Below are 23,709 nucleotides of genomic sequence, written 5' to 3' on the forward strand. Positions count from 1 at the left end.
GTCAAGCCAGGACAGTTGGTAGGATTTTGCAGGCCAGATGGTGGGGGATGAATGTAATGCGAAACATAACATAAAAGTTTGATCCAGAAGGTCAGATCGCAGGGGATTGGGGGTAGAGTACTAGACTGGATTGAGGATTGACTGACTGACAGAATGCAGAGGGTTGGGGTAAATGGGTCCGTCTCTGGCTGGCGAACTGTAACTAGCCGGGTGTCAATCCTCGGACCGTAACTGTTTACAATCTATATAAATGATCTGCAAGCAGGGACAGAGTGTAACATCGCAAAATTTGTGGTTGATACTAAAATAGGTGGAAAATCAGGCAGTGAAGAGGAGATGCAGATTTTACAGATGGATATAGATAGTCTAGGAGATTGGACCAAAATTTCGCAGATGGAGTTTAATATGGATAAGTGTGAGATTATCCATTTTGGCTGAAAAAATAGTCAGGCAAGTTATGATCTAAATGGAAAGCAGATTCATAATGCGTCTGGACAGAGGAATCTGGGTGTCTTTGTCCATGAATCGCAGAAAGTCGGTATGCAGATATAGCATGTAATCAAAAAGACAAATGGAATGTTAGCGTTTATTGCAAAAGGACTGGAGTATAAAACTAGAGAAGTGTTGTTACAATTGTACAGAGTGTTGGTGAGGCCACATCTGGTATATTGTGTCCAGTTTTGGTCTCCTTATTTGAGGAAGGATGTGGTGGCATTGGAAGCAGTTCAGATGAGGTTCACCAGATTGATTCCGGGGATGAGGGGGTTGACATATGAGGAGAGATTAAACAGTGTCCAGCTGCCTCCTTTATCCTTATTATAACTTTGCTGTTTTTCTCAGTCATGTTGGCTGCCCCATTGCTTTGCAATGAACTCAGTACAGCCCGTACTTTCCAACCACGCAACTATTCAATGCTTTCAAAATCTGTACATCAATCGTGCTGGTTGGTAATGTCAGACAGCACAGCAAATCCTCAACAATGTCATTGTGCCAAGCATACCTAAATATAAACTAGCAAGGTTGCACAATCTGAAATGTACTTTCATCCAGTTGTATTGAGAACTTCTGTGCTGACTTTAAATGAGAAATAAGCTGGGTTTCTGAATTCTCAGTAATGTCACAAATTCGGCGAGCCACTGTGTTATCACTAAGTGAGATGCATTTCAGCTTGACTTCTCCTCTAGAACTGTGCGAGCCATGTCTAATGTTGCAGGGGGAATTAATCTCTCTGAAATAGTATGGGGAATTTTCTCATGAGCTACCATGTAAGAGGTTATTTGTGCCAGTCACGGCCAAGAGGCGCTTCTCACGCGATCGGGAAATGCGCGACTGTTTGCTCCATGGCCTACCTGCGGGTCGCGACATGCACTTGGAAAAATCCTGACCCAGACACTGGTTTGCCAGCTGCCATCATCCTGACTTGAATCAGATCAAGTGCTTCAGAGCCGTTTAAATGCAGCTGAAATGCTCGATTGAGCCCCAATGAGGCCACAGGAATCGCATCGATTTTCACACCGAAAATCACGTTATGTCATTTGTTTGGGAAAATTCAGCTTAAAGTCTGCAATTTTCAAATAGTAAAGACAGATGGCATTAACTCACTCGCACTGTATAACCTGCGGTGCGGAGGTCAATTGTTGAACTCTCAATTTCACCGCTGCAGATGTCACCAAAGACCATGGATTGAATTTCAGACATTTTGGGCGGGATTCTCCAAACCCCCCGCCAGGTCGGAGAATCGCCGGGGAGGGGGCGGCGTGAATCCCACCCCGCCACTCCGATGCCAGCTGCCGTTTTTTGGGCAGGGCCGGGATCACGCCACGCCGGTCGGGTGCAGTTGCAGCGCCCCCCCCCCCGGCAATTCTCCGGGCCCCGATGGGCCGAGCGGCCGGCCGTTTTCGCCCAGTCCCGCCAACGTGAAATGGACACGGTCCTACTCGGCAGGACCTGGTTTGGAGGCCGTCTATGGAGTCCTCGGGGGGGCGGGGGGGGGGGGGGGGGTGCTGGGGATCCGGCCCCGGTGGGGGGGTGGGGGGGGGGGCCCACGGTGGCCCGGCCCGCGATCGGAGCCCACCGATCTGCGGGTGGGCCTTTGCCATGGGGGCACTCATTCCTTCTGCGCCGGCCTCTGTAGGGCTCCGCCATGGCCGGCGCGGAGAAGATACCCCTGCGCATGCACCAGAACACGCCGGCAGTTCTGCACATGCACGGGACCACAGCGGCCCTTCGGCGCCGGTTGATTCGGCGCCAACCCGTCCGCCGCCGGCCTAGCCCCCGGAAGTGCGGAGGATTCCGCCACTTCCAGGTGGCCCGACGCCGGAGTGGTTTGCGCCGTTCTTGGTGCCAGCGTCGGGCCATCCCGCCAAGTGTGGGAGAATCCCGCCTTTTTAGTCTTTATGGTGTGCTAAGAGCCCCACAGAATCAGGATTTTGTATGGCCCAGTTTATTGCGATGAAAGCATCTAACTCTCCTCGTATCCCTCATTTCCTCGGCACCAGTCCCTGCAGGTAACCCGAATTGTAATGTACTCACCAACTCCTTAGATTTGGCTTTTCAAAAAAATGTTTTAATGCTTTTCAAAATCTTGCTAAAGTTCCCTCAATTTTGTTAAGAACTCCGCAGATGTTAAATGTGAGGGTATCCCAAATCTCAGAAGGATAACTTGGAACATTGGTTCTCAGTGGTGTATATTTTGAATTTGGTATACTGTGAGAAAAAAATATGCAAACCAGGGAGGAATAGTTCAGTCGCTTTGTAAATTAATAAAGAATATTTATTAACTTAAAAGAAAAACACACAACAAGAAGGACTATCATGCAATACAAACTAATTTTTAAAAATTTGTTTATGGAATGTGGGCGTCGCTGGCTGGGCCAAAATTTGTTGCCCATCCCTGAGGGTATTTGAGAGTCAATCACATTGGTGTGGGTCTGGAGTCACATGTAGGCCAGACAAGGTAAGGACGACAGAGTTCCTTCCCTAAAGGGCATTAGTGAACCAGATGGGATTTTGCGGCAATGTTTTCATGTTCACCTTTGGATTTTTAGTTCCAGATTTTTATTGAATTCAAATTTCACCATCTGCCTTGGCAGGATTCGAACTTGGGGTCCCCCCGAGTACGACTCTGGATCTCTGGATGATTAGTCCAGCGACATACCACTAACCACTTGCCTCCCCCTCACTAATGCGCTACTAGGATTATATTCACTGGAGTTCAGAAGAATGAGGGAGGATCTCATAGAAACCTATAAAATCCGAACAGGACTAGACAGAGTAGATGCAGGAAGGATGTTCTTGATGGTGGGTGTGTCCAGAACCAGGGGTCACAGTCTGAGGATACGGGGTAGACCATTTAGGACAGAAATGAGCAGACATTTGTTCACCCAGAGAGTGGTCGGCCTGTGGAATTCATTACCACAGGAAGAAGTGAGGTCAGAACATTGTCAGCAGGATTCTCCGAAATCGGCGCAATGACCCGACGCTGGCATCAAAAATGGCGTGAAGCACTCTGGCGTTGGACCGATCGGAAGTAGCGGAATCCGCTGCCCCGGAAGGGCCAGCACCGGCGTGACGCCGAGTGCGACGGCGTGACCCGTCTGGCTCCATGCTTGGTGGCACAAATGTGGGGAGCGCCTGCAGATGGGGCTCGGCAAAGGAGGGTGGGCACCTATTGGGACCACAGCTGCCACGTGCTGTGGGTTGTGCTTACCTGTCTGGGGGTGGGGTGGATGGGAGCAGGAGGTGCAGTGGGCAGGCAGAGCTCGGTGACGGCTGGTGGTCCTGTGGGGTGGGAAAGCTGATAGTGTCACTGATGGGGCATCCGCCCCAGTAGGGGCAGTGTGCCAGGGTGGTTCCAAATGCCACGGTGCATGGTCCGCTTTGCTCTTCCCCTGCAGAGGGGCAGCACCTTGGTTGGGTGAACTGAGGGGTGCCAATACCTGGTGGGCCATTGGCTGCGCCAGACCATGCCCATCCCGTTGGTGGGTCAGCTGGGGTCTGAGGGTTCCTGGGGGGGTGGCCTGGGGGTGAGCACCCATACGGCCAGTGGCGCTCTGCACATTTACCGACATAGCGGGCAATCAGCGGAGTGCGCAGACAGACGGCTGCCTTGCAGGTCACGGCAATGGTGTTCTGTGGCCAGCTACCCCGGTCCTGGGGGAGACCCCAAGCCCATGGTCCATCTCCTGGTCATGCCCCGCTACTCCACCCGGCCCTGGCAGACACCCCCGAGCCAGGGCACAAATGTCAGCCTATTGCAATTTCAGACACTTTTGGCACCTCCTCTCTCTCTCCCTCAGCAGCCAAGGCACCCGGTCCTCGCTTTTCAAAACCACAAATGAACCATGCTGCCGTCACTTCCACCTTGCGGGCGCAGAGCATCGAGGGAGGCCGAACAGTACTGGGTCAAGCCTGTTAATGATAGGTTAATGCATGCTACTGTATGTTTTGTATGCCCATGCCGGTGTAGGGCATGGAATGCGTTCACCCTCTCATCGAGGCACCGGAGCATGACGGTCCGTTGGCCGGCTACCACAGACCTCGAGGAGAGATTGGATAGGTTGGGGTTATTTTCCTTGGAACAAGGAAGGCTGAGGGGTGACTTAATTGAGCTGTGCAAAATTACGAGGGGAAGCGATTGAGTGGGCAGGATAAAATTGTTTCCCTCGGTGAAGAATTCTAGAACCAGGGGATATAGATTCAAGCTACGAGTCAGAAAGTGTAGAGGGGACAAGAGGAAAACATTTTTTACACAGTGGATAGTGGGAATCTGGAATTCGCTGCCCGGATTGGCAGAGACCCCAAACTCTTTTGAAAGGTACCTGGATCTGCACCTTAACTGCTCTAAGATACAGGGCTATGGCCTGGGTGCAGGAGGGTGGATTAGAAAGAGCACCGGTGTGTCCTCAGGCTTGCACGTACGAGATGGGCCGAATAGCCTCCTTCTATGCTGTAACTTTTCTGCGATGCTATGATATTCACCTGACGTCTGATTCTCCACCCAATCGCAATTTGCGATTCCAGTGTCGCTAAACGGAGAACAGAGGCGGAGATGACTCTTTCATTACGAATGACATTAATACTGAGTCCGATATAATGTCTAATCTCGTTTTTTTAAGGCGTAATCTGGGTGTTTGACCTGAACACCAGAAAGTAAATTTTCCATCGATATTGTGTAAGCCCCTTTCACTGATTAAATTGGAGTCTGCCTGCTTTGGTAACACTTCTTTTTTTACAATATCTCTCTGGATAACTCAAGCCTGGCCAAGGCTTAAATGCTGCTCTTTAATCTGGGAAAGCTTTTCCAACATTTCGAAATGCTCCTGGACAGGATGAAGGGGTACAAAAATGAGAATCTGCTGAGTGATCCTTTCCTCAACTCTAGCCTGCAATCTCTCTCTTCATCTTGTAGTCTGTCTTCTCCCGCTGTATCGATTATGCTTCTGGCGAACTTTCTCCTCTTGATCCAAAAACACAAGAGCCTTCTCACGGCGGTTAAATCAATGCTCAGTGCACCACCTCTTACACTAACTCAGCCTACCCTAGGTACTCCTTCTCTGCTGCATTTTCTTTGATTCTTTGCAAACTGTCGGAAAGGTCGTTTGAGTCTCTGAACAATTTGTATTTTCAATTCTGCATGCTTCATTCAAAGAAGAGACTTTGTTAAAAAAAATGTCAAAACTTCAGCTCAAATTGTTTTCTCGGGGACAGAATGCATGATGCAAATGGTTAGATCTTTAACTCTTCATTTTGAGGACATGAGAATAAGGAGACAGGGCAGAAATGTGCCTACTCCTGTTCTTCATGTTTTAATAACATAGGTCCTTTATTCTTGTTGAGAAAGGGAATCGTAGATTATCGAGGATAGCTGGGGAATGTGGAACTCAACACAATCAGATCACCCATGATCTTATTTAATGGCAGTGCGGGGTCGATTGCCTACTTCTAAAAATTTTTTTATAGTACTCAATTCTTTTTTTCCAATTATGGGGCAATTTAGCGTAGCCAATCCACCTACGCTGCACATCTTTGGGTTGTGGGGGTGAGACCCACATAGACACGGGGAGAATGTGCAAACTCCACACGGACAGTGACCTGGGGCCAGGACCGAACTCAGGTCCTCAGCGCCGTGAGGCAGCAGCGCTGACCACTGCTCCACTGTGCCGCCCTAAAGATTTACTTTAATCGCAACTTTTTTTAAAAGGGCAATTTAGCGTGGCCAATTCACCTACCCAGCCCATCTTTGGGTTGTGGGAGTGCGACCCACACAGACACGGGTGAGAATGTGCAAACGCCACACGGACAGTGACCCAGGACCGGGATCGAACCTGGGACCTCGGCGCCGTGAGGCAAAAGTGCTAACCGCTGCGCCACCGTGCCGCAGAATAGCCGACTTCTGCTCCTATTTCAAATGTTTGTAGGTCCAAATCCAACATAAACTGATGAAATGAAATTCTTTTCGATGTGACTGCATGAGTGACACTTGGGTCGTTTCAGCCCTTTCATCCCATGGAGCGGGGAAAATGGACGGAAAACGTAGCAAATAGAGGAATATCACACGGATGAAGTAGTGGGCTTAAGTACCATAGAAGGAAGGAACTTCAGTCTGCAGCTAATTCGTGTTGCAACGAGTCTAGGGATTCTTTATGGTGAGTAAACCTGTGCATCATCAAAGTAGGGAATGCTTGGCCCTGAGCTTATTGTCCCTGTTGCCATGAGGACCCAAGTGTTCTGTTCTCCAGTACTTAGCCCTTCGCTTTGAGATGCACTGAAGAAAAAACAATTGTTTAAAACAAGTTCATAGCCTACGTCAGGCTGCATCTGCTTTAGGAAAATCACGTGTTACCCCTTTAACCATCTCTCTCATCCTTTCACACCCATTTAATTTTTAAACCATAAACGTTTGTTCATGAAGACAGAGAGGCCCTTAAAAAAACATATACACTTTTCTTTTCCCAATCTGTCTTATATACTCAGGATTGTCAACATCGAACAAGCCTTGCCTGCAAGATTCTCAGTCTCAAGCTGATTGTGCAGGATGCTGCCTTGTGGAAAAGCACAACGATAGAAACTAAACCCAAACTCCAAATATCACATGGGCCAATTGGATGGTGTTGCCAATGGAAATCTTACTGTCACACCCCCTTTAAGTAATGAAGGACCATCATTGCTGACTGGTCTAAGAATTGAATCACGGAATACGAACATACAAATTAGGATCAAGAGGAGGCCACTCGGCATCTCGAGCCTATTCCGCCATTCAATAAGATCGTGGCTGATCTGATTGTGAGCTCAGCCTCACATTCCTGATAACCTTTCACTCCCTTGTTAATCAAGAATCTATCGAGCTCGGACTTCCGGGTGCGGCTATGCAGAGCTAGGTCGCATATTCGGTAGCTCCCGCTTGGAACGGGCTTTTGGGCTCTTTTGCAGGGCCCCCACGGCATTTGTTTGACATTTCCCGGTGTGGCAAGAGGACTGCAACACTCCCCTGACAGTGTCCCCCAGGAGTGTTGTGTCTTTTGGCTGCCAGGCCCGGCAGAAGCAGTGGAAGATTTGGCTGCAACAGGATAAACAGCATTTGCAGCAGTTTGCAGCATGCAAGCGGGGGAAGGGCAAGCTTAAAGCTGCAAACAGTCCTGAGGACCTTTATCAAAAGTGAATTCTAACAGCAGAGGGAACAACTGTGAAAAGATCTCACCAGGGCCACTGAAGAAGCGGGGACGAGGCTTCCGGTAGCGGCCATGGAGGAGTAGGTCACGCATTCGGCAGCTCCCACCTGGAACGGACACTTAGACCTTTTTCAGGAGTTTCCACGGACATTTTGGGGCAGATTGGTGATGCGAACACTGCCAAAAGGATTCCCTCTCGAGACTTTTGGGCACTTTTCAGGGCCCCCAAGGGCACTTTTTCAACGTTTCCCGGTGTGGGAAGGAGTTAATAATAGTTTCCCGTCAGTATATGGCTTTAACTAGGAGCGGGGTGACAAAAAAGGTGGTGGTGGACCAGAAGAAGTGAGGAAAGAAGGACAAAATGGCGGCGGGCGGAGACCAGGCAGCGTGGAGGCAGTGGGCGGAGGAGCAACAGGAGGGTATCCAGCGCTGCCTCAGAGAGATTAAAAAGGACCTGCTAGAGCCGATGAAGGCTTCTGTTGATAAGCTGCTGGAGACACAGACGGCCCAGGGGGTGGCGATCCGAGAGGCTCAACAAAAGATCTCTGTCAATGAGGACGAGATCTTCGTCCTGGCGGTAAAGGTGGAGGCGCACGAGGCGCTCCACAAGAAATGGCAGGAGCGGTTCGAGGAGATGGAGAATCAGTCGAGGCGGAAGATTCTGCGGATTCTGGGCCTCCCGGAGGGGCTGGAGGGGCCGGACGTGGGGGCCTATGTGGTCACCATGTTAAACTCGCTGATGGGAGCGGGGTCCTTCCAGGGGCCCCTGGAGCTGGAACGGGCCCATAGAGTGTTGGCGAGGAGGCCCAAGGCTAATGAGTCTCCGCGGGCGGTGCTGGTGCGGTTCCATCGGTTCGTCGATCGGGAGTGTGTGCTCAGGTGGGCCAAGAAGGAGAGGAGCAGCAGGTGGGAGAACGCGGAGGTTCGGATATATCAGGACTGGAGTGCGGAGGTGGCGAAGAGGAGGGCCAGGTACAATCGAGCGAAGGCGGTGCTGCACAGGAAGGGGGTGAAGTTTGGCATGTTGCAGCCGGCGCGATTGTGGGTTACCTACAAGGACCGGCACCATTATTTTGAGTCTCCGGAGGAGGCGTGGGCCTTTGTTCAGGCCGAGAAGCTGGACACAGACTGAGGGTCGGGATGGGCGATTGGGGACTGCGGTGGATATGTTATGCCGAATTTTGGTTCGCTGCGGGGGGGGGCCTTTGCATTGTTTTGGGTTTCTTTTTCTCTGTGTTTTTCTCTTTCGGGTTGGGGAGGGTGGATGGGGCAGGTTGGGCACTGTTTTGGTTGGTGGCGGGGCCTGGTAGGGGGAGAGCGCGGGATTTTTTTCCCGCGCCGAAGACTGGGGGGGACGGGACCGGGGCGGGGAAGCGAGGATTGTTTCCCGCACTTAGATCGGAGGGGGGAGAGCCTGTGAATGGGGAGCGGGAGAGGAGGGTGTGCCTCACAATGGGAGGAGTCGAAGGGGAGGCGGGAGTGGCCGGGGTCAGCAGGAGTCAGCTGACTTGCGGAAGTGCAATGGGGGGAGTAAACCAGCTAGGATGGGTCCTAGCCGGGGGGGGGGGGGGGGGGAATCGAGTTGCTGCTGCTAAGATCAAGGAGGAGCTGGAGCGAGTGGGGTGGATCAAGACGGGGGTATGACGCTGTGGGGAACGGGCCGGGTGTGGGGTGCGGGCGCGTGGCTGGCCGAGGAGGGGTCATGGCTAGTCAGCGGGGGAGGGGGGGCGGGTAGCCCCCTAATCCGGCTGATAACCTGGAATGTAAGGGGACTGAATGGGTCGGTTAAGCGGGCCCGCGTGTTCGCGCACCTGAAGGGGCTGAAGGTGGATGTGGTTATGCTCCAGGAGACACACCTGAAGGTGGCAGGCCAGGTAAGACTGAGGAAAGGGTGGGTAGGCCAGGTGTTTCACTCGGGGCTAGATGCCAAAAATCGAGGGGTGGCGATCTTGGTGGGAAAGAAGGTGTTATTCGAGGCGTCGAGCATTGTGGCAGATAATGGCGGTAGGTACATAATGGTAAGTGGTAAGTTGCAGGGAGAGAGGGTGGTACTGGTCAATGTGTATGCTCCGAACTGGGACGATGCGGGTTTTATGCGGCGTATGTTGGGTCGGATCGCAGACTTGGAAGTGGGGGGCCTGATAATGGGGGGAGACTTTAACACGGTGTTGGATCCGGCACTGGATCGCTCCAGGTCTAGGACGGGTAGGACGCCGGCGGCGGCTAGAGTGTTGAGGGGATTTATGGACCAAATGGGAGGGGTGGACCCTTGGAGATTTGCAAGGCCGGGGGCTAGGGAATTTTAATTCTTCTCACATGTCCATAAGGCTTATTCTCGAATCGACTTTTTCATTTTGAGTAGGGCGTTGATAGCGAGAGTAGAGGATACCGAGTATTCAGCAATAGCCATTTCGGACCACGTCCTACATTGGGTGGACTTGGAGATGAGGGAGAAGAGGGACCAGCGCCCGCTGTGGCGCTTGGAGGTGGGGCTGTTGGTGGACGAGGAGGTGAGCGAGCGGGTCCGAGGAAGTATAGAGAGGTACTTGGAGACCAACAACAACGGGGAGGAGTGAGTGGGGATGGTATGGGAGGCACTGAAGGCGGTGGTGAGGGGAGAGCTGATCTCCATCAGGGCCCACAAGGAGCGGAGGGAGTGGAGGGAGAGGGAGAGGCTGGTGGGGGAAATGGTGAGGGTAGACAGGAGGTATGCGGAAGAACCTGAGGAAGGATTGTTGAGGAAGAGGCGCAGCCTCCAGGCCGAATTCGACCTGGTGACCACCAGGAAGGCGGAGGTGCAGTGGAGGAAGGCCCAGGGGGCGGTCTACGAGTATGGGGAAAAGGCAAACCGGATGCTGGCGCATCAGCTTCGGAAACGGGACGCAGCTAGGGAGATCGGGGGAGTTAAGGACAGGGGAGGGAGCGTGGTGCGGAGTGGGGTTGGCATCAATGGGGTCTTCAGCGACTTTTACGAGGAATTGTACCGATCCGAGCCCCCACGGGAGGAGGGAGGTATGGGCCGTTTCCTGGACCAATTGAGGTTTCCAAAGGTGGAAGAGGGACTGGTGGCAGGACCGGGGGCCCCGATTGGGCTGGAGGAGCTGATCAAAGGGATAGGAAGCATGCAGGCGGGGAAGGCACCGGGGCCGGACGGTTTCCCGGTCGAGTTTTATAAAAAATATATGGACCTGTTGGGCCCCCTGTTAGTTAGGACCTTTAATGAGGCAAGGGAGGGGGGGGCTTTACCCCCGACAATGTCCCGGGCACTGATCTCCTTGATCCTGAAGCGGGACAAGGATCCCCTGCAATGTGGGTCTTACAGACCGATTTCCTTGCTAAATGTAGATGCCAAGGTGCTGGCGAAGGTCTTAGCCACGAGGATTGAGGATTGTGTGCCGCAGATCATCCATGAGGACCAGATGGGGTTTGTGAAGGGGAGACAGTTGAACGCGAATGTGCGGAGGCTTTTGAACGTTATCATGATGCCGGCGAGGGAGGGGGAGGCGGAGATAGTGGTGGCGATGGACGCTGAGAAAGCCTTCGATAGGGTAGAGTGGGGGTACCTGTGGGAGGTGCTGAAGATGTTCGGGTTTGGGGAGGGGTTTTTCAGGTGGGTTAGGCTGTTGTACGATGTCCCGATGGCGAGTGTGGCCACAAATAGGAGGAGGTTCGAGTACTTTCGGTTGCACCGAGGGACGAGACAGGGGTGACCCTGTCCCCCCTGCTCTTCGCACTGGTGATTGAACCCCTGGCTATGGCACTGAGAGAGTCGAGGAACTGGAGGGGGTTGGTGCGGGGTGGGGAGGAGCACAGGGTGTCGCTTTATGCGGACGACCTGCTGCTGTATGTGGTGGACCCGGTGGGAGGAATGCCAGAGGTAATGAGGATGCTTAGGGAATTCGGGGACTTTTCGGGGTACAAGCTCAATATGGGGAAGAGCGAGCTGTTCGTAGTTCAGCTAGGGGACCAGGAGAGGGGGATTGGCGAGCTCCCACTAAAAAGGGCGGAGAGGAGTTTCAGATATTTGGGGGTCCAGGTGGCCAGGAGCTGGGGGGCCCTGCATAGGCTTAACTTTACAAGGCTGGTGGAGCAAATGGAGGAGGAGTTCAAGAGGTGGGACGCGTTGCCGCTGTCCCTGGCGGGTAGGGTGCAGTCAATCAAAATGACGGTGCTCCCAAGGTTTTTGTTCCTGTTCCAGTGCCTCCCCGTGTTTATCCCGAAGGCTTTTTTCAGGCGGGTTAACAGGAGTATAATGGGGTTTGTGTGGGCGCGAGGGACTCCGAGGGTGAGAAGGGTGTTCCTGGAGCGGAGTAGAGATAGGGGGGGGCTGGCGCTGCCCAACCTCTGTGGGTACTACTGGGCCGCCAATGCGACAATGGTGCGCAAGTGGGTGATGGAGGGATAGGGGGCTGCATGGAAGAGGCTGGAGACGGCGTCCTGTTTGGTGCGAGTCTGGGGGCGCTGGCAACGGCGCCGCTGCCGCTCCCTCCAAGGAGGTATACCACGAGCCCGGTGGTGGTGGCGGCCCTCAAAATCTGGGGGCAGTGGAGGCGGCATAGGGGGGAAGTTAGGGCCTTGGCGTGGACCCCATTACGGGGGAACCACCGGTTCGCCCCAGGAAGAACTGGTGGAGGGTTTTCGGGGTGGCACAGGGCAGGCATACGAAAGTTAGGGGACCTGTTTGTGGACGGGAAGTTCGCGAGCTTGGGTGAGCTGGAGGAGAAGTACGGGCTCCCCCCGGGGAACACCTTCAGGTACTTACAGGTAAGGGCGTTTGCCAGACGGCAGGTGGTGGAATTCCCACGGCTACTGCCACACACAGTACAGGACAGGGTGCTCTCGGGGGGGTGGGTGGGATTGGGGAAGATCTCGGAAACTTACCTTTCAACTCCACCACCGAGGCCTCCTCCTCCTCCTGCATCACCTGGTAAGTGGGAGGAGGAGTTGGGAGAGGAGATCGAAGAGGGGACGTGGGCAGATGCCCTAGGGAGGGTGAACTCTTCCTCTTCATGCACGAGGCTCAGCCTCATACAGTTTAAGGTGCTGCACAGGGCACACATGACCGGGACAAGGATGAGCAGGTTCTTTGGGGGTGAGGACAGGTGTGTTAGGTGCTCAGGGAGCCCAGCAAATCACACCCATATGTTCTGGGCATGCCCAGCGCTGGAGGAATTTTGGAAGGGCGTAGCGAGGACGGTGTCGAGGGTGGTAGGATCCAGGGTCAAACCGGGCTGGGGGCTCGCAATATTTGGGGTGGCAGAGGAGCCGGGAGTGCAGGAGGCGAAAGTGGTTGGAATTCTGGCCTTTGCGTCCCTGGTAGCCCGGCGGAGGATTCTCCTTCAGTGGAAAGGTACGAGGCCCCCAAGTGTGGAATCCTGGATCAGCGATATGGCAGGGTTCATTAAATTGGAGAGGGTGAAATTCGCCTTGAGAGGGTCGGTACAAGGGTTCTTTAGGCGGTGGCAACCGTTCTTAGACTTTCTGGCAGAACGCTAGACATTGGTCAATGGCAGCAGCAGCTCGGGGGGTGGGGGGGGTGGGGGGTGGGGGGGTTTACTTTATTTTTGTTTATGTTATTTACACTGGAAGGGTCTGAGGGGGTGTATACACCTGTTGTCTTAAGTCGGGGTGTTAATGTTAATTTATTATTTATGTACGGGGGGGGAGGGGTTTGGGGGGTTGCTTTTTTAGATTGTGTTTTGTACTTACCCCTGTTGGGTTCGTTTTTCTTTCTTATTTTGTTATTGATATTTTATGAAAACCTTTAATAAAAATTATTTTTTTAAAAAGAATCTATCGAGCTCGGCGTTAAAAATATTCAAAGACTGCTTCCCCTGCCTTTTGAGACTCAAAACTGTCCATCTTACAGAAACAATCCCTTATTTTTAAACAGTGACCCCGAGTTCTAGATTCTCCCACAAGAGAAAACATCCTCTCCACATCCACTCTGTCGATACCCCTCAGGATCTTAAAGTCTCCTCTTACTCTTCTAAACTCTAATGGATACAAACCTAACCTCTCCAACCTTTCCTCTTGAGCCAACCCACACGTTCATGGTATCGGTCTGTTAAACCTTCTCTGAACTGCTTCTGCTGCATTTACGTCAGTTTTGTCAATAGTTTTAGAATAGAATTTTGATTGGGCATTCACGAATTCTGTTCTTCTGTTAGTGGGATCTCCATGACGTAACAGAGCACTAAGGTGTCACAAAATGCCCTTTGTAGTTGTCGGACTCAAAGCCTCTGGCAACTGAATGCAGCTGCTTAATCAGTCCAGATTTGCGTTGCAATGGACCACCCCAGGATGAAACCAGAGGGGCAAATATTAAGCGACCTGCACGCTCACTGACTAATTCGCTCTTACCTGTGGAATGGACAAGATGGCACTCAATATCCAAGCTACTGTCAACATGATCTTATTCTTCACCTTGGCTTCACTGATGCTCAGAGGATTTAGGATAGCAGACTGACGGTCTACACTAATCACCACAGTGACAAAAGCACAGGAATACATAGCCATCAGCTTCAGGAACATGAGCAGCCGACAGGCGAGATCCCCAGCCTTCCACTGCACCGTGATATTCCAGGTGGCATCCAGCGGCATCACGACGAAAGTCACCAGGAGGTCTGCGGCAGCCAGGTTCAGGATCAAAATTCTGACGTGAGATTTCCTCTTGCGATTCTGGGTGGCCGTCCAGAGCACGGCCAGGTTGCAGACAGCAGAAACAGTGAAAACAAGAATGGTGATCCCCACTCTAACTTTAGCTGCGCTGGAGAAGACTGGCAGCTGAAAGTGACGGGTGCAGCTTTTGTTGCAAGTATGCCCCAAGGAGGTGTCCTCACACGTCCCATTGTAGTCACAGAGGAGAATCTGTCCTAGGAAAGGCTTGATAACATCTTCAGAACTTGCATTCATCCTCAATGCTATACTGTCGAGCAGTTAATAAGGTATTGTTGGACAGGATCAAACACAGTCGGAATTCTTCTGTGACTGGTGGGTGGTCCTGTGGTTCTTAAAACTGGAAAAGCACATATTGTTTGGCTTCAATATTAAGATGAGGAAGTGCCCCAATCCAACCTGCAAGCAAATGAGAAGTACATGACACATTGAATCAAGAAATGTGGACAGAGGCAAAATAGATCATGACCACTTGTCTCTGCTATAAAGCAGATCTCAGGCTGAGTCACCATAAAAATAGAAAATAGGGGCAGGAGCCCTTCGAACCTGCTCCGCCATTCAATATGATCACAGCTAATCCTCAACCAGCCTCCCCGAACAGGCGCTGGAACGTGGCGACTAGGGGCTTTTCACAGTAACTTCATTTGAAGCCTACTTGTGACAATAAGCGATTTTCATTTCATTTCATTTCATTTTTCATTTCAATTTCAGTGCCATACACCTGCGCTCTCCCCATACCCCTTGACACCTTTAGAGTCTAGGAATCTATTTATTTCCTTCTGAAATATATTTAGCAACTTGCGTCCACACCCTTCTGTGGCAGAGAATTCCACAGGTTTGCCATCCTCTGAGTGAAGAGATTTCTCCTCATTTGAGTCCTAAATGGTCCATTTGAGTCCTAAATGGGCCATTCTGTGATCCCTTTGTTCCACACCGCCCGCCACCCTGCCCCCCACTCCCCCCCCCCCCCCCCCACCCCCAACCACCAGCCAGAGAAAACAACATCCCTGCATCCAGTCTGTCCAATTCTGTCAGAATTTTATACATTTCAATTAAATCCCCTCTCATTCTTCTAAATTCAAGTGAAAATAGGCCCAGTCGGACCAATCTCTCCTCATACGCCAATCCTGTCATCTCAGGAATCTGTCTGGTGAACTGTCGCTGCACTCCCTCCATGGCAAGTATATCCTTTCTTAGGCTGGGAGACCAGAATACTGCGCATACTACTCCAGGTGCAGTCTCACCATGGCCTTCTTGCAATGAAGGCCAACATACCATTTGCCTTCTTAACTGCTTGCTGTACCTGCAGGCTTGTTTTCAGTGATAGCATTGCTAGAATTAGACTCAGTGTTGCTGCAAGCACGGTCAGGTTCTCCCCCCTCATGACTTCAGCAAGGTGTGCATGAATATGGTGGTCAGATGGAGACAGAATCAAGCCTGACAATAAATAGGTTACTTGAGGAAGTTTCAGAGAGATGCCTAATTCCATATACCCTTCCCTGTAGGTCAACAACTTCACCAAAGGTGCCATTCCTCAAGGAAAGAGTTGCCTGTATGTATAGGAGTCTTTCGCAACCTCAAAATGCTTGACGCCTATTTAGCCTCTTTTGAGGTAGCGGCACTGATACAGCAGCCAAACTGCGTGCAACCAATATCCCACAAACAGCAATATGATAAACACCAGAAAATATGTTCTAGTGATGTTAATTGAGGGATGAATATCAGCCAGGGCATAGGGATCTTTATGGCCACCAGAGAGTGCAGGCGAACATCTTGAACTGAAAGATAGCACCTCTAACAGTGCAGCACAGAAGTATCAGCTTAGATTTTGTACTTGAGTCTCTCAAGTGGGATTTGCATTGAGAGACAGGAGTGCTAACTCACTGAGCCATGGCTAACTCAAGCAAAAATCAACTTCTTGTTCCATGGGATCATATCTAAGCATGGGTCAGATCGCCATCAAAGGAAGGGAAGAAAATCAGGGGAGAAACTTCAAAAATCAGACAGCAACATATCCAAGCAATCTTGACACGACTCCATGGATAGGGTGAAGGGAGTATCTCATTCAATAAGCTCACTGAAATTTATCTTTGGATCCTAACGCTATACAAAGCCAGGTTTTTGAAGAAACACTTGAAAAGTAGCAGCACAATGATTAAACAATGATGAAACAACAGCAACTGAGGAATGGAGATCATGCAATGAAATAAACAAAGCATATGATGGAATAAATGAGGGCTCGAGAAATAATCAAGCTTGGTGAAAGGAACATAACTGCACAGAAAGAGGCCATTTGACCCAAAGCCAGGGACCTAGGTTCCATTCCCGGCTTGGACCACTGTCTGTGCTGAGTCTGCATGTTCTCCCCGTGTCTGCGTGGGTTTCCTCCGGGTGCTCCGTTTCCTCCAAATATGTGCGGGTTAGATGGATTGGCCATGCTAAATTGTCCTTACTATCCAAAAAGGTTAGGTGGGGTTATGGGGATAGGGTGGAGCTGTAGGCTTAAGTAGGGTGCTCTTTTCAAGGGCCGGTGCAGACTCGATGGGCTGAATGGCCCCCTTTTGCACTGTAAATTCTATGATTTCTATGAGTCTGTGCTAGTTCTTTGTGGAACAATCAAATCAACCCCATTTCCCCAATCTGTCCCCTCAGTCCTGCAAGGTGATTTCCTTCAAGTGCCCATCCAATTTCCTTTTTGAATCATCGAACATCTCCACTACCAGCACCGTCATAGGCAGCGAGTTCCAAGTCATGACCACTCACTGCATTAAAATAAACTTCTTCTTCACCTGCACTCGACATCTCATCCCCAATCTGTTGCTCCTCGTCCTTGTACCTTCAGTCAACAGAAATAGCTTTTCTTTTCTTTGCTTACCGTAACCTAAACCTGTCATAATGCACACATTTATCAAATCTCCCCTCAATCAATTTCACTCTAAGGAGAAGGACCCCCGGCTTCTCTAACTTGACCCTGTGGCTAAATTAGATTCTGGGTCAAGAATGTTGTTGAGGATGAGAATAACACATGGGGGCGATTCATCATATTTTCTTGTAGACAGCAGCCCTTTGAGGAAAGTCGCAGCACAATGGGAGGTTTGTAAGGGGCTTCAGGAGTGAAAAGAGGACCGTAGCAACTTTTGAGAATCAACAAGGAGAGCAAGGGATGGATTTAGAGGACAAGCAGTAAAATCGTGGATGGTGAAAGTTAAAGCGATTGGGGATGATGCTGGCTGCAAAAATATCCTCTGAGACGCAAATCAAGCAATGAAGGAAGAACAAGAGGTGACCAAATAGGAGGGAAATCAGTTAGGATACATCATAGAACATACAGGGCAGAAGGAGGCCATTCGGCCCATCGAGTCTGCACTGACCCACATAAGCCCTCACTTCCACCCTATCCCCGTAACCCAATAACATTTTTGGTCACTAAGGTCAATTTATCATGGCCAATCCACCGAACCTGCACGTCTTTGGACTGTGGGAGGAAACCGGAGCACCCGGAGGAAACTCACGCAGACACGGGGGGGGGGGGGGAGAACGTGCAGACTCCGCACAGACAGTGACCCAAGCCGGGAATCGCACTTGGGACCCTTGAGTTGTGCAATCCACTTGTGCTACCGCACTGCCCAGTCGGACTGCTGAGAGTCAGAGGAGATCCTAATGAATCCATCCAAACTTTTCCTGGCGAGGTTACAGCTCTGGGCCGGAATTCTCCGACCGTTGGGAATCTCGTTTCCTGGCAGCAACGGGACACCCCATGTGGCTTCAATGGGAAATCCCATTGACAAGCGGCGGGAGTAGAGGATCCCGCCGCCAGCGAACGGTGCAGCCCCCGAGAAACACGCGGCCGGGGGAACTGGAGAATCCAATGTGTAACAACAACAACTTGCATTTAAATAGCAACTTTGGCAGAGTAAAATGTCCCAGTGGGGTTTATGGACACGAACAGACAACATTTGACCCCGAGAGCCACAGAAAACACAAAGTGGGTATGTGGTGATCATAGGTTTGGTCCATGAGGTAGTTTTAAGAAGCTGCATAAAGCAAGAGGGAGAGAGGCAGAGGGATTTATGGAGGGTATATTAGAGCTAGGATCTAATCACCATTATTACATGACAATTAACTCAGTCGCGCCCAGACAAGTTACCGATTAGCCCACTATTTATACAGATGGGGTAGTGGGACTATTTAACATTGAAGGCTGAGACTCAATGGTCTGAGGAAGTGTAGCTGTCTCCAATCTAGGCACGAATACACCACTGTAGTCAGTTAATGTATCTGTCCAGTCAATTTACTGCCACGGAATTATAAAATACAAGGTTAGAAAATAACTGAAAAGTTTACATGCGTTTAAAAGCACGATGGCGTTATCCCCCCTCTCCCCCCTCACTTCTTCAATTAACTCGCTCTTCACTTCAAAAAATAAAATCCCCCCTTCTCCTTTTATATCCCGCTTAACGCTCTCTTACCGTGCGATGGGAGGGAAAAGTGAGAGACGAGATGGTCAGATGCTGAGCTTTGCTGCAGTGGGGAGAGCAGGTGTCGGAGACAGAGACTCGGTGCTCAGGTCAGGCTGGCTGGCTGCAGTGAGGGAGTGCAGCGTGAGAGGATCAGACCGACAGTGCGTCTCAAACACACACACACAGTGAACAGCACTGCAGAACACATCCCCCCGCCCCCGCCCCCCGTCCCAACCCTGCATCTAGCCTCTCTCCTTGACACCAGTCATGATTCCTCAGCATGTTAGCCAGGTTTTGGGAGACCTGATCACTCCCCAACCTTCCCAATCCCTGAGCGCCCCCCCCCCCCCCCCCACTGCTGACAAAGCCCACTTTCCCTTCATCTAATTTTGAAGCCAAACACACACTGCCCTCAGTGAAACACTTACCCCAACCCTCAGAACCTAAGGTTATTAGGGCTGTTGGGCTTTTGCTGAGCGGTCCAGGCTGAGGGATATGGAGAATCTGTCACAGTTGTATTGATAAATGTAGATGCTACATCTATATGATTAGTATCTACGCCCAGGCTGTTTACATTGCGGTTAATACCACATTCCATATTGCATTCAGAATATACAAAACTCCTAAGACTGTAAGAAATAGGTTGTCCGTCCCCTCGAGCCTGCTCCTCCATTCACTAAGATTGGAGCTGATCCGGTATTCCGCACGTCCACTTTCCTGCCCTTTACCCGTAACCCTTGATTCCCTTACTGATCAAGAATCTATCTCAGCCTTAAATATACTCATGGACTCTGCCCCCACAGCTCCCTGTGGCAAGGTGTTCCAAAGACTGACAACCTTCACAACTCATCTCAGTCTTAACTAGGAACCCCTTTATCTTGAGACTGTGCCCTCTGGTCCTAGACTCTCTCCATGAAAGGAAACATCCTCTCCAGCATTTACCTTGTCAGGCCCCTTAAGAACCTTACATGTGTCAATGAGATTACCTCCTATTCTTCTAAATTCGAATGAGTAAAGTCCCAACCTGTTTAACCTTTCCTCATAAGACAATCCCTCCATCCCGAGGATCATCCCAGAGAACCTTCTCTGAACCTCCTCCGATGAAATAATGGCCGGAATTTTTCTTGCGTTGGGATTCTCTGTTCCCTCTGACAGCAACCCCCTCCCCCCTGTCCCCAGGTTTCCCAGTGGCGTGGTTTGGCTTCAATGGAAAATCCCGGGGACAAGCGGAGGGAGTAAAGAATCCCACCCCCAGTGGATGGTGCACTGCCGAGAAACACGTAGCCGGGAACCAGGGATTCCAGCCCATTGATATCTTTCCTTAAATAAGGAGACCAAAACTGCCACATTGTTTGAATAGACTCGGTTTGAATAAACTAAAGAATAAACTTCGCCACTGCGGTTGAATAAACCCCGTTTGTTCTCACTGGAACGACGGAGGTTGAGGGGCGACCTGATAGAGGTCGACAAAATTATGAGGGGCATAGACAGAGTGGATAGTCAGAGGCTTTTCCCCAGGGTAGAGGGGTCAATTACTAGGGGGCATAGGTTTAAGGTGCGAGGGGCAAGGTTTAGAGGAGATGTACGAGGCAAGTTTTTTACACAGAGGGTAGTGGGTGCCTGGAACCCGCTGCCGGAGGAGGTGGTGGAAGCAGGGACGATAGTGACATTTACAAATACATAAATAGGATGGGAAAAGAGGGATACGGATCCAGGAAGTGTAGAAGATTTTAGTTTAGTCGGGCAGCATGGTCGGCACAGACCTGGAGGGCCGAAGGGCCTGTTCCTGTGCTGTACTTTTCTTTGTTCTTTGCTCGCAGTGCTCCAGATGTGGCCTCTCCAGTACCTTGTATAGTTGCAGCAAGACTTCCCAACTCTTCTTCTCCAACCCCCTTGAAATAGTGGTGAACATTCCATTAACCCTCCTGATTTCCTGCTGCACTATGTGCTAGCTTCCTGTGATTCGTGCATAAGTATCCCCAAGTCCCTTTGTGTTGCAGCTTTCCGAAGTTTTTCTCCATTTAAACAAAACTCCGTTCTTTTGTTATCCCTTTCAACAACTTTTCCTACATTATACTCCATTTGCCAACTTTTTGCTCACTTACTTAACCGATCAATATATCTTTGCCAATTGTTTGTATCCCTCTCCCAACTTGCCTTTCCACCCAGTTTTGTGTTGTCTGCAAATTTGGCTACAGTACATTCGCTTTCTTCCTCCAAGTCATTACTATATATTGTAACCAGTTGTGGTCCCAGCACTGATCCGTGTGGAACCCCATTGGTCACAGGTCACCAACCTGAAAATGAACCCTTTATCCCCACTCGCTGTTTCCTGCCCATTAGCCAATTCTCTATCCATGCTAATATACCACCTCCAACACCATGGGCTCTTATCTTATGACTCAACCTTTTGTGAGGTACGTTGTCGTCGAACACCTTCTGGAGGTCCAAATACAACACATCTACTGGTTCCCCTCTATATACTCTGTTTGAGACTTCCCCGAAAAACTCTAATAAATCAGTCAGACACGATTTCCCTTTGATGAAGCCATGTTGACTCTGCTTGATTAGATTTTGATTTTCCAAATATGCTGCTATTACTTCCTTAATAATTGATTCCAACATTTTTCCCACAATAGATGTTAAGCTAATCAGCCTATAGTTACCCCTCCCTTTTTGGAGCGGGGTGTCACATTGGTAGTTTTCTAATCATCTGGTACTTCGCCAGAATCCGAGGATTTTTGGAAAATTACAACCAATGCATCCACTACGTCTCAAGCTTCTGCTTTCAAGATCCAAGGATGCAAGTCATCAGGACCAGGGAGACCTATCTGCCTATAGCCCCATTAGTGTGTGTAAGACTACTTTTCTAGTGGTGGTGATGGTATTTACTTCCTCCTCCGTATTCTTTAGTTCGAAGTATCTTCCACCATAAAGTCCTGCACAAAATAACTGTTTAACTCCTCTGCCATTTCCTTGTTCCAATAACTAGTTCCTTGAATCTTATTTTCGGGGGAGCTGAATGGCCTATTCCAGCTCCCAGTTCGTATGTCTGTTCATAGGTTTCAGGCATAACCTTCCTTCGGCTGATAGGGGGAGGGAAAGGTGCAGAGATTCACCTGCGATATCTTTTAGAGGTGATGAGGGGCTCGAAATGTTAATTTGTCACCTGTCTCCACTGTAGCAAAAGCATCAGTAACGGGAGGACAGAAAGTTAAGGTGACTGGCAAAATAATCAGTGGCCTCGTTGCACTGGTTCCGAGTGAGTTGCGAACTGGAATGCGTTGCCTGAAAGGGTGACAGGAGCAGATTCAGAAGCATCATCCAGCAGAGAGCACTGGATAAGTACTTCAAGTGGAAAGAAAATACAGGGCGATGGGGAACTGGCAGTGAGACAACTATATCAAAGCACCAGTACAGATACAGTAGGGTGGATAACCTCCCTCTGTCTTAGGTCACTCTGTGACTGATTGCAGGATGCTATGCCTGACTATCTTTTTTTCTACGTTCCAGATTTCCAGATCTGTAGTGTTTTGTTTTTTCTCTAGTTCCCTGGTATTTATCTACAGTTAAATAAATAAACCTCTCTTCCCGTCCAAATATATTTTGTTTGAACATATTGCGAGGACCAAATGTACTCCAATGATTAACCACCCGTCGCAAATAATGCTTTACTTCTGGGTACGGTCCATTAAGTCAAAAGGAATTTTGAGCGGCGTGTCAAATGGATTTGGGTCTGACACATTAGATGGACAATGCTGTCACTCCAACAGTTGATCACTGGAATCGCACATATATATGGCATCACAATTGCTGCTTGATTGGCAGATAGGTTTGATTCCGCAAGGTATATTTTCAATTTATTTTGTTGCTGGTGTGAACTTTAAAGAGTGGCAGCTAACGTGTTTCGGTTCATCAGCTCTGCCGAAGCTATCAAGGAAAAGGGAGGATAAGTGAAAGTAATCACGTTATTGTCCAGGGTTTGGTCTTAATAGCGGCATTAAAAGAAGGTTCCTTCTCTGTATTTTCCGTGCACAAGGTGGAAAGGATATGTTCTGTAAATTACTGTCATCTATTGCACTGCCTTACATGTTGCTTATCTTGTTAATAAAACTTCTGTAGTTTTGAAATCTAAGGCACAGTCCAGTGCAATGATTACCATGCCACTTTCATGAAGTCTAGGAGATCATATCCAGTGAGCTAAATACAATGATAAGGTTTCAATTCAATTCCTGGCCGTATCACATTTGGAGTTACCATGTTCACATATGTAAAAAGATACACTGACTCACAGGCTGTGTTAGGAATTTATATTTGTATTGGTAAACATTAGAAATAAGATATAGTTTTAAGTAGGTTTAATTTAATGTTTCTCTGCCTGGAAGGGTAAAATCTATAATTAGATTCATGCTGGACCAAGGTGTTTGTATGTGTGGGGGTTGGTTAAGTTCCAGCTGTTCTAGTGAAGGTTACAGCGTGAAGAACACAAAACTAGCAGGGGTTGCTTCACAACTGGAGGCCCTTTTAAGAGAAAAAGCTTTTAAAGTTTCCGTCTTAGCTAGATGTATTGCAGTTGGAGACAGGACACTAGGGAGTGATCTTCTCTGAACACAGTCAGGAGAAGCTGGACAGGACAGGGAAGCTGCAAAGATGCAGGTTTCCTGAGAAACAAGATACAATCCAGATAACTCAGACATTGGAACAGAAATAATGGGCGCGATCTAACGGAAAAGTATCACCTGTGGCGGGTTTTGCTGGGAGTTTCCCGTCAGCCCCATCTGCGAGCTCCTCACCGCTATCAAACCAAACATAGTCACTTTTCTGGGCCCTGGGGAATCTCTCACTGGGCTAGCCCACTCTTAGCATTTAAAAAAATAAATTTAGAGTACCCAATTCATTTT

At 49.8% G+C, this 23,709-nt stretch overlaps 1 protein-coding gene and 1 long non-coding RNA gene across 2 annotated transcripts in view; one reads left to right on the forward strand and one right to left on the reverse strand.

Moving 5' to 3' along the window:
* The window catches only part of gnrhr4 (gonadotropin releasing hormone receptor 4), a 29,661-nt gene extending 10,714 nt beyond the window's left edge, over nucleotides 1-18,947 (reverse strand). Inside the window, exons 1-2 of the mRNA XM_072470530.1 lie at nucleotides 18,818-18,947; nucleotides 14,034-14,747 (exon numbers count right to left, since the gene is read on the reverse strand). Of these exons, the coding sequence (XP_072326631.1) occupies nucleotides 14,034-14,585 (552 nt within the window). The 5' untranslated portion in view covers nucleotides 14,586-14,747; nucleotides 18,818-18,947. The remainder of the gene's footprint in view (nucleotides 1-14,033; nucleotides 14,748-18,817) is intronic.
* Nucleotides 1-23,709, forward strand: part of LOC140387431 (uncharacterized) — a 76,140-nt gene that overhangs the window by 4,505 nt on the left and 47,926 nt on the right. The gene's annotated exons all lie outside the window — the stretch shown is intronic.

The sequence above is a fragment of the Scyliorhinus torazame genome, chromosome 12, assembly GCF_047496885.1.
Source record: "Scyliorhinus torazame isolate Kashiwa2021f chromosome 12, sScyTor2.1, whole genome shotgun sequence".
Taxonomy (NCBI): domain Eukaryota; kingdom Metazoa; phylum Chordata; class Chondrichthyes; order Carcharhiniformes; family Scyliorhinidae; genus Scyliorhinus; species Scyliorhinus torazame.